At 34.7% G+C, this 10870-nt stretch overlaps 1 protein-coding gene across 1 annotated transcript; it reads right to left on the reverse strand.

The window, feature by feature from the left end:
- Positions 1-8539: 8539 nt before the first annotated feature.
- On the reverse strand, positions 8540-10042 carry LOC148583222 (UPF0481 protein At3g47200-like). The gene is made up of 3 exons (XM_088511026.1): positions 9260-10042; positions 8843-9199; positions 8540-8758 (listed from the first exon to the last, which is right to left on the reverse strand). The coding sequence occupies exons 1-3, from the start codon at positions 10040-10042 to the stop codon at positions 8540-8542; spliced, it is 1359 nt and encodes a 452-aa protein (XP_088367152.1).
- Between the last annotated feature and the right edge of the window lie 828 nt (positions 10043-10870).

Raw genomic sequence — 10870 nt, forward strand, 5'->3', positions numbered from 1 at the left:
TAATTAATTAATTATCTAAACTACTTGAACTTTTGTGACGTAGAAACGTTTCTCTTAGTGAATTATGATGTAATTTCATGTGAAAAAAGCCGGGGTAGAGAGGGATGATATAAAAATCTCTCAAATATTCAATTGTTCACACTTTGATCATCCTTATTTTTTCCACGTCATCTCTTATAACCTGACGCTTGCAAGAATTATGTCACTTAAACCATTAAGAAAGGTGGATATTGTCACGTTTTTGCTTAAGATGACTATGGTATTATAATCATTTAAGTCCACAGCAGTCAGCAGGGGTGGCCAAGCACCACATCTTCAGACGTTCTTGGATTTTAGATTGTAGACAAAAGATGAACTGACAAGTGATGAATCATCTGTGGAATTTGGATTTTTCACCCTAAGAAAAAGTAACTGTGAAATTTAATTATGTTTTCACAAGCACCGCATAAGAACGTGCCACATGTTTATCTGTTTTAACCAGACCAAATGTTTATCTGTTTTTATGAGAACAGATAAACATGTGAGGAAATCACAAACCAAATGTTTATTGGATTTCATACGAAGTCATTGGTACAAAACAGAAACTTGTTGTATCAATTATATTCCCTCAAAAAGCGTTAACGGTTGGTAATAAAAAAACAACGATTTTTTTTTACACACAACCTTTAAGATCACTAATGTCTAATTTGAGTGATATATACAAATGTGATCAGTAGGTTTTTTTTTTTTTTTTTTTTTTTTTTTTTAACTATTCTTCAAGAACGTCATAAATGATTCCGCTCTTGGGCGGTAGTCAAGTTGTGATATGAGTAAATTAGTGATAAAATAGTAGTAGTTCCAACTTGCCATGGCTATAACTGCCGTCAAACCACAATTACTCCAAATCACGATGCGTACGACATAACAATAGATCCAATAAATATTACCATCCATAGATCCAACTTTTCAGTTTTAAAAATTTTAAAAATCAGAGTGTGTTTTAATTTTAAAGGTGAAAACTGAAAAGCCTTTTATTTTGAGCCCTTATGATATAATGGATGGTCAAGATTCAAAATTTGAAATTCTTAAATTTTGAAAGAATTTTAGGGGATCCTGATGCATGATCTACAAGGCAAGCCTTGAGAAGCAAAAAAATCTTCTCTAACAGCTTCAACTCTGTTTTGGCTTTTTGGATATTTACCAGCTCAAGGAGAAAACGTAACTGGTTCTCAAACTCTGTAGCAGTCTTCGGCCTAATTGCTTTAGAAGTTAATCTCACGTCTCTATCCAAAGAATTTCTATGTTATTGCCTGGTCGGAAAGCAGCGCAGGCCATACTCCAGTGTCAAGTCCTTCCAGCATGGCCAGTAGCAGTTGATATTAATCTTGTGACCTTCTTGCCGGTCAGAGATCGGGTACATTCACAATTAGCCTGGTGTTAGCATTAATTTTAATTTTAATTTTTTAATTTTTTATTTTTTGAAGTGGTGTTTCATTCCAAAAAATCATCCGAATTGTTTGTTCCTTACAATCTCTTCCAAGCTAGCTGGAAAATTTCTGCTCCAACTATGGGGGCTTGAAAATCTCTCTCCACTCGTCCACCGTTTTTCACCACCTCTACCACACAGCTACCACATGGTTCTCTTCTCCGGCAACCATACCAGGTACTTTTCACCACCTCTACTTTAGGGTTTAGGGTTTTTAGCATTAACTGCGAGTTTTATGAAAAGCAGTATTTTGGTATTTTCTTTAGGGTTAAATACCTTTTTTTTTTTTTTCTTTTTTTCTTTTTTTCTGGGACATGTGGCTTGCACCAAAATTAAATAGCCACTTGAATTTTTAAAAATATCACAAATAGTACATCTGGTAAGCAAATAAGCCCACTTGGTACCTCTGTCAAAATTTTGTTAGGTTTTTTAACGAAATGTCACATCACCCTTACACGTAGTATGGTACCTGTGGTTTCAAGGCGCCAATTTAAAACTTGGGTGCCACGTCATATTTAAAACCGAAAAACCAAAAAAAAAAAAAAAAAAAAAAAAGGAGAGTTGCCCCATTGGGGGTGGCTTTGGCCTGGGGGTGGTTTGGCCACTCCCAGACCTCTAGGGGTGGTTCGGGCCAAACCCCAATTTTATTTATTTATTTTTATTTTTTATTTTTGGATTTGGTCCTTGGCCACCCTATAGGCCAAAATAATATCTTATTTTTAATTGTAACTCATTTTACTTATCAAAAAAGAAATGAGACAAAATAAGTTATAAAGATATCGTCATTGCGATCGAGTCTTGAAGTCCAAATTTCTATTGTGGAGGCATTGCCATCAATTAAAGTGATAAACTAATACTTTGTTCATCTTGATCGCTTTGATGGAAAAAAACTTCACTCATTGAGGATTGTTAAATTTATTTAAAATAAGGGTATTTATAATAATTATGAAGTATACTTTATATCTAAATTTTAATGTTCATTTTAGTGAAAGAGTCACATCTTTCAAATTTTAAATGAGACTACTATGCCATTTAAGGTGTCTATTAAGATTGGATTTGGTGGTTCCAATTCGTAATGATTGAATCAAATGATTTTGGACTATTGGATGTGTTCAAACCACTATAAATATGACCTTTGGTCATATCTGTCATATGCAAAAACACACGCATATAGCTTCTTTTTTTTTTTTATTTGTTTCCTACAATTTTTTGTGTGTGCAATTCTCATTGTAAATGTGTTTCAGTTCATTCTAGAGACTGCTAATTCTAGAGTGACTATAAGACTTCATTTTATTCTATTAACGTTTTTTCAAAAACCTTATAACACTTTAAAAATGGGACAAAATAAATTTTCGAGATGCGACAGAGAGAGGGCTAGCTAATGACCAGTTGGGACCGAAGGTCAGTCTTGTAACATGGGCCTTTATAAACCTTATAGTCCATTAAGACTTCCGGCCATGTCTCAATCAAATTCGAAGAAGGTAGAATTTAAAGGCCATTAGTGGTGGTTGGGATTAGATCTTGATGCAGCAGCCGGTATTTCGCCGCTGTACTCTAGAGCTCGTAGCCCAATACTTCTAGAAGTGGCACTAATATGGTCTGGGCCAACCACAAAAGGAGATAATTACATGTTTAAAGTTGAATTATATAGTCTCATATTTATGTCTCGATACAATCTTACTTTATGTCTCTTACTTTAAATACGAATTGTCACTCTTACTTTATACACCGTTTGATGGCATAGCCATCATTCAGTACTTTCCAAAAAAACAACGCTCTTTGCTCATATAAATATGAGTTTCAGTTTCACCTGAAGAGTTTCAAGCATAGAAATTAAATAATTTTAGGTGTCATCAACATTAGTTGGTAAAATTTGTCTGTCGTCGCATAAAAGGTTTTAGATGGAATTCCACCTACATCTATGCACCTCGCAACTTGTTATTCCAACTAAAGTTGTAATATTTATACTTGAGTACAAAATAGGCCCGTAACATCCTTAATTTCTTTTTAACAATGAGCATTGCAATCAATAATCCTATAATTAATTATACATTTTGATATTGCCAAAACAAATTCTCTACCAATATATATATGTTCCGCTACAACAACAATTAAAAAAATGTCGAAAGCTTTTTTTCGTAACCAGAATCTATAAAAGAATGCCGAAACTTCCACGCTGATTTTATTAGTACTCTATTTCGCGTGTCGAGGTTGTCCTTGGTGAAACACTATTTCTTCTGCTGCTCCTCCACAATCCCAGCCAATTTGTATAGTTCGTACTTTGAAGCTAGCGTTGCTTGAGAGCCTCCCCTTTACCTGAATTAACCTTCAAACCATTTATCCATAACGTAATGTTTGGCTCTCATACCAAATTATACAAAGTTTTGAGTAAAATTTATATCTCTTAATCTTTTTTTATTTTTTTATTTAGCTATTTTTTTTATTTTTCTATTTCATTATTAATTTCGTTGGAAGATTAATGGGGATGGAAAGTATTTCTGATGGTTGATCAGATTGCGGTATTGCTGTTTGCTGCAATCGGCTGGTTATTTATAATTTTTTTTTAATTCAAAACTCAAAACCCATAACATTTCTCAAAATTTTACCAAATGGAGCGTCAGTTTTCCTTCTCAATGGGCAAGATCACATAACAAGCTTTCGGTACGTATAAATCTCTGAAATTCTTGAATGAAGAGTAAAATCCTAATAAAATTAATATCCTTTCCGCCTGATCAACTCTAGGAATTTTTGACACACACACAAAAAAAAAAAAAAAAAATGTTCAAAACGTTTGAAATATGTATCGAAAATTTTTCTTGATTTCTAAGGATAGATGGATCTGTTAGAAATTAAAAAGATAGATGCAGGGATAGATGGACAAACAATAGTCTTCTCTTTACAACTGGTAGGTTGAAAGAAGTAAAACAAAGGGAATAAAAATAGAAAGTAAATATCACCTGTGAAATCAGAGATATTGTGGATAAAATTGATCTCAATAATTCATTGAGTAAAACATTTAGGAGTAACTTCACTTTAGACCCTTTAATTACCACGTGATTTGACAAGCCCTCTAAAACTTTAAAACCTCTCAATTTGAACCCTTGAACATTCAATTGCAGTCAATTTGAACCTATCCGTCAGATTTTAAACGTTAAAAGTGAGACAATGACGTTTATACCCCAAACTTTTTTTTTATAAAATTTCAAATTTACCCTTAATTCCAATTTTTATTATTATTATTATTATTATTATTTTTTTTTTTTTTAAAAAAAAAAAAGAAAAAATCAGGGATATTTTGATTTTTTGAGATATTGCCGTTAGAAGTTAACGGCTAAATCTATCGGGTAATTCATGGGTCTAAAGTGAAGTTACTCCAAACATTTATATAGAATACAACGGAAACACTCACTCCTAAAAATAAGGACCCACTTAATGGTCAATGTTGAGTAATACTACAAGTCATTTCTTGTGTCCATCTTAAGTCTCTTTAAGAATGATGTAGTTATTAAAATTACAATTGGGCTTGTGATTGATTATTATTGGATTTTGATCAAATTGTGATTTTAATAGTCACATCATTCTTGGAGAGACTTAAGAAGAATTCAAAAGGAACTTCTATAATTACTCAACATTGACCATTAAGTAACTAAAACTCCTAAAATAAATGACTCAACTAGCAACATGATAAACTAACAAACAGATAAATATTTAGTAAGAAATAGGGACACTAACACGCTACTCACATAATACGCTAAAAAAGAAGAACACATTTTGCATTATTTCTAACAAGATCTGATATTAATATCAGCTGTGGAATACATGGTAGATGGCACAGAATATGGAATATGCCCGTTCCTATTATGAAAGGAGTTAATGTTTTATGTACACAATTATTGTACTACAAAACATTAACTCCTTTCATATATATATATATATATATATATATATATGTTAGAACTGTACATAGTACAATTATTTTACTGAAAAAACACTTAACTCCTTTCACGTGGCTTCCCATCTACCAAAGCAAATAATGTACGTATAGCTACCATCAGCTATATTAATTACCCAAAAAAAAAAAAAAAAAAAAAAAAAAAAGAAGAAAAAAGAGCCGTAGCCCTTCCATTTTTCCAAATACGATGGGTCAGATAAAAAATGAAGAAAAGAAAACCATTTAGGAATGAAATCGTAAAGACTAATATATAAGCGAACTCAGGTCCTAAGAGTTGGATTGTGATCTCAGACACTTACTACGAATAAAGCTTCAACCTCAGACACTACCACGAATTGCATGTTCAAAACAAACTGTGATCTTCATCTATATTTCCACAAAGAAAATTTTCAGTTGTAAATGCCAATTGGGACGTGTATGAATAATTTTGAAGCATTAATTCTTAGTTCTGTGTTTTTTGATGTATAATTCATGAAGCTGCCTCAAATTTCTTTTTACTTAATTTATAAAATTATCATATATCTTTGAGCAGGTGAGAATTTGCAGATAGCTGCTCTTAGAACTTGTGCATCAAGGGCAAGGATCCTAAGATCTAGAGCTCATGACATTTAATTTAGTGGATGCAGCTGGCCGGGTTTAAGCTTTAAGGGGCACGTAAATGTTTGAATGTTATTTGTACTGGGCTGACTGGCCAGCTCATGGCATTTATGATATCTTCCCTTCTCTACCGCATGTGCGGAGAGTTTTAAATGCCATAACTTCCCTTTGAGGTCCTCATAAATGTGCGTGGAGGTCAGAGGGAGGTCCACATGAAGACGACACAAATCTCAGCCCCAATTGTCTCATTTATGAGCTTCACATCCGTCCCATCCATCCGTCCATCCGTCGATCGGAGTAAATGCGAGGTAGTTGGAGCATTGGGAATTGGATGCGGAGAGTTTTAAATGCCACAACTTCCCTTTGAGGTCCTCATAAATGAATGATTCTGACAATTCTAACTTTGAGAACAACACTCTCCCACTTCACAATTACCTTTTCTTTTGTGGGATAAATATTATACATAAATATTTTTGGAATTACTTTAACCCATTTACAAATTCTACCATCTCATGGTTTAAAAAGAGATTTTCTATTTAGCAATTTATTTTTTTTTAGCATTTTCAGCTGAAAAATTGTTAGGCTTCTAATTTTTTTTTTTTTTTTTTTAAATATGATTAAATTTTTTAAAATATAAATTTATCTCGTTTTCAATTATAATAGGACAATAAAATTATTTTGTAAAATATTTTATAATCCTATCATTTCTCTTCCAGCTTAATTTAATTCACCCTTAATTTAATCCTTGGTATATTTGCCGATAGTTAAGAGTAGTAATTACTAACGTTCCTGCTCTGCTAGTTAACGCGCTTTGGACGAATTTTTTTGTTGTTTAGCCCACAAGATCTCCATCAACAATTAAATAATTGATGCAGTGCAACTTGACTTTGATATCAATTAATGCAGCGTGTAGTGATTAGTTTGCCAAGACAAACAAGATAAGAATCACAACTCTTCTTAAAACTAATACTCAATCAAGGATTTAATGTGGATAGAAAAGAAAATCACTTTTAAAAGTGTTTTTCATTGATCACTGGTCAAAATAACATAATAAATTAAGGCTATAGATAGCCATTACATAGATCTATACTACCTAGACTCCTGAACCTAAGAAAACGCTCAAATAAAAGTTTGTTTATTGGAGCTTGTCTGAACGTGTAAGAGGCTCTTTCGAACCTAACTATGATTTCCTCGTATTCTTACATGAATTGTCAATTCACACAGCAGCTCGTTCTAACCCAACTTTAAACGAGTGCATCTATGAATAACTCATTCGATCCCAACTTCATATGAGTTATTGAACGAGCTATTTTGTCAACTTGTTTTAAAGCTTGATCAAACATAAACAACATACGAGCAATTTTGTACGGCTTTTCAATTTTCTTTTTACGGTCTATTTTAACTCAGTAAACATTTGAATTAGGAAAACTTAATGAAATATGACTTTGTAACCCTCTAAATGAGCTTTCCAACGCCATTAATTATGTCTCTATATGATGTCAGAATCGCTATATATGTCCCTTTTGTTAAAGCAAATATGATTGAAAATTGTCCTCTATCAACAACCTTCATTATTCGACCTATGGCCCACGAAGGAATGTGGGTCAAACACGGTAGAGGATTTTCTTCTATCCATTTTGGATTAGAGAATATCCAATTAATAATTAGGATCTCTCTAAGGTCATAAATGAAACATATGTCCCATTGTTAGAAATAATAATAAAATATTACATATATTTTAAATTTAAATAAAAAAATAATAACAAGAAGTTTTAAAAAATAATAAAATATTAAGGGGTGGTCGGACCACCCCAGTTGGGCTTGGGGTGGCCCAGCCACCACCTGGGGGGTGTTTCGGCTACCCTAAATTTATTTATTTATTTATTTTATTTATTTTTTCAATCTTTATTTATAATTTTTATTAATTGGGTTGAAAATTGTTGAGTTAAGTTGAAATTTTTTGAGTTGAGTTGAATTGAGTTTAAAAAATTGCCAAACTTGAATTTAGAAAAAATTTGAGATTGAGTTGGAAAATCTTGCTTCCCAAACAAGGCCTTAATGTTTGGCTCTCATACCAAAGTATATAAAGTTTGGGTAGAATTTATATTTGAAAGTCAACTTGCAAGGAAATCGAGAGTACCCAAAAACTTATATACACATGTTAAAATTAGACTTAACGTATGTGAAACACAAAAATCATAACATATTGCTGTTTCAAATTAAGTCCAGCCAATGAAATAATTAAATGTACAACCAACAACAAGACTCTATATACAAAACAACTTACAATTTAACTCAAACACACCTAGCCTAACAATGGCTTTAATTTATTCAACAATAACACCTTTTATTGAAATGAACTACTTGAGAGATGGACTTCTTGCAAAGATAGACTTCTTCTACTAAAACATCCGTAACAATTTCCCTTGGCAAAATCAATCCATTACAAGCATTCAAAAAAGTGACACAAAAAAGAAAAATTTTACACACACAAACCCATGATCGGAGTAGAAGATTAATGCCCATTATTTAGGATGCACATAAGAGATGACGGCGAAGAAGGTCTGCGCAATCGTAAGCAGTAAGAGCACAAAGGCCGCCAACGCTGAGATGAACGTCCAGGGCGTGTTAAAATAGGTATGCTTGAAGCTTGCCCACCGCAGATGCCACCTATTCTCATAGTACTTGTCCACATCTTTGAACAACTTGGACAAATAAGAGTCACGAATATCAAACGACACTTCCTTGCCATATTTTTTAAAGGCGGCATTAATATCAAACGACACGTCCTTGCCCAATTTGTTGAGGTCATGAATATCAAACGACACTTCCTTTCCCAATTTGTTGATGACGACCGCAATCTCGGAGCCGTTGTCGAGGTAATTGTTAATGACGTCGCGCTCGCGTAGGTACTCGACGTCTTCGGAGGTGTTCACAAGGCAGCCCAAGAAAGTAGCATAAACCGTGACGTGCTTGGAGCTGCTCTTGTGGAGCTGCTCGAATGCCACACAATTCCGCAAGAGTAATTTCATGAAGCCGCTGATGGTTATGGTTGGCATCTCTATCACACCATGCTCGAATTTTATTGCCAAGAAGGTGTCCGCCCTGCCCGGACGGACTTTAATCCCCGCACGGCGGAGCTTCGAGATGCAGGGAATGAATTGGATCTGTGTGTCGTCGTCTTTCTGACTAAGCCTCGAGAAGCAGAGAATAAATGGGATGTGTTTCTGGCAAAGCCTCGAGACGCAGGGACTAAATTCGTCTTTCTGTGGTGGCGTTGGATCGTTTGGAATTAAACTAGATCGAACCAAGTCCAACAAATGCAATGGCCGATTTTCGGGATTATCGTACCTCTTTTTGAGTTCCTTGGCGTATCTCTCTATGGCTTCGTTGGGTCTTCTCAAAACTTTGTTAAAGAATCGCAAAGCAAGCAAGGGCAAGGACGGACCCTGCTCCTCGTCAGGCATCTTGGAAATCTCAAATAACGTTTCAAGGACGAAAAATGGGATCTGACACTCGAGCAGGAGCAAATCCCCGTACAAATTCGGTATTTTCATTGGGGGTGCATCGGGGTTGAGCAATCTCGGATTGTTAGACGTGCGAAACAATTCTAGGATAAAACAACCATCGACAACCATCGTTTCCGAGAACGGAATGCTGGGATGGATCATCTCTCCAGAATAACAGTCTCTGGCCCTCATTTCAAGAGGGTATATGCTTTTGAAGCAGTCTTCTAAGGTTATACCTTTGGCTCGGGTCCTAGACAGCATGGAGTCGAGGCATTGCCACTTGATTTTGTTTTTGTTGTTTTGCCAAGGGCTCCAGTAGGTGGGCCCGATGGGGATCCCAGGACTGTACTCCTCGCTGGTGATCAGCCGGAACCTATCGGGGACTTTGTAGATGCAACAAGTACTACTGGGGGCTTCACTCCGCAGATCGGACATCTTCTTTTCCATTATCTTGGAGAGTTTGTCCCAAATATTGACGACGTAGTTACTGGATTGTCCTTCCACAGAATTGCTTGCCATCTGACTATGGGTGTGAAGTTGAAGGTGGTGGTGCCCTGTGTTTGAGGGAGGTTAATGGAACCAAAAATGCTCCCCTAAATCTAAGGTAACACTTTTGTTTCCCTTAGTGCTCCCTTGGTTTAGGAAACACCAAGTGATTTTTTAAGAGTTTTTTTCTACATTTAAAAAAGGAATGAGAGTTAAGGAAACTACTACTACTGCTCTTTCCTGTACATTACTGGCGGGGTAGATGGCTTTAGGCAGGGGTAGAACTAGATATTTGTGTTTGGGGAAGGGGGACAAAATTCTAAAACATATAATAATTTGAGGGGTCAAAAATTAAATTTTATAGAAATTTTATAATTAATTAATTTTTTTTTTTTGGGACCACTCCCAATGCCCAATATGGTTCTGCCCTGGTTAAAGGCGATTTACCTGTGGGTCAAAGAGGAGTGAGAAATTACTGGCAGGTATGTGCGAGAACCTTAATAGTATTAACAAATTTAAGTACATGAGAAACAAGAATTAGGGGTGTTAATGCGGTTACGGTTAGCGGTTATTGCCAACCGTAACCGCCTTAGCGGTTAGTAGATTTCACTAATCGCAACTGCTAACCGCCGGTTAGCGGTTAGTGAAATAGATAACCGCCCGCTAACTGCTTTTTCAAAATTTAGCTTTTTTTTTTTTTTTTTTTTGGCTTTTTTGGGCTTTTTTTTATGGCTTTTTGGGCTTTTTTTTTTTTTTTTTTTTGGGCTTCTCATATGATTATATATTATATATGTATTATTTATTATTATATAATCATATGATTTAATAATCAATTTATCATGTGATATAATCATATCAATT

The sequence above is a fragment of the Corylus avellana genome, chromosome 10 (genome assembly GCF_965113065.1).
Source record: "Corylus avellana chromosome 10, dhCorAvel1.hap1.2, whole genome shotgun sequence".
Taxonomy (NCBI): domain Eukaryota; kingdom Viridiplantae; phylum Streptophyta; class Magnoliopsida; order Fagales; family Betulaceae; genus Corylus; species Corylus avellana.

Coding starts and splice junctions, on each gene's coding strand:
- LOC148583222 (XM_088511026.1), bottom strand. CDS start 10,042: ATGGCAAGCAATTCTGTGGAAGGACAATCCAGTAACTACGTCGTCAAT. Junction 9,200..9,259: donor AAGACGAATTTAGTCCCTGC/GTCTCGAGGCTT, acceptor AGGCTTAGTCAG/AAAGACGACGACACACAGAT. Junction 8,759..8,842: donor TCAACAAATTGGGAAAGGAA/GTGTCGTTTGAT, acceptor AAATATGGCAAG/GAAGTGTCGTTTGATATTCG.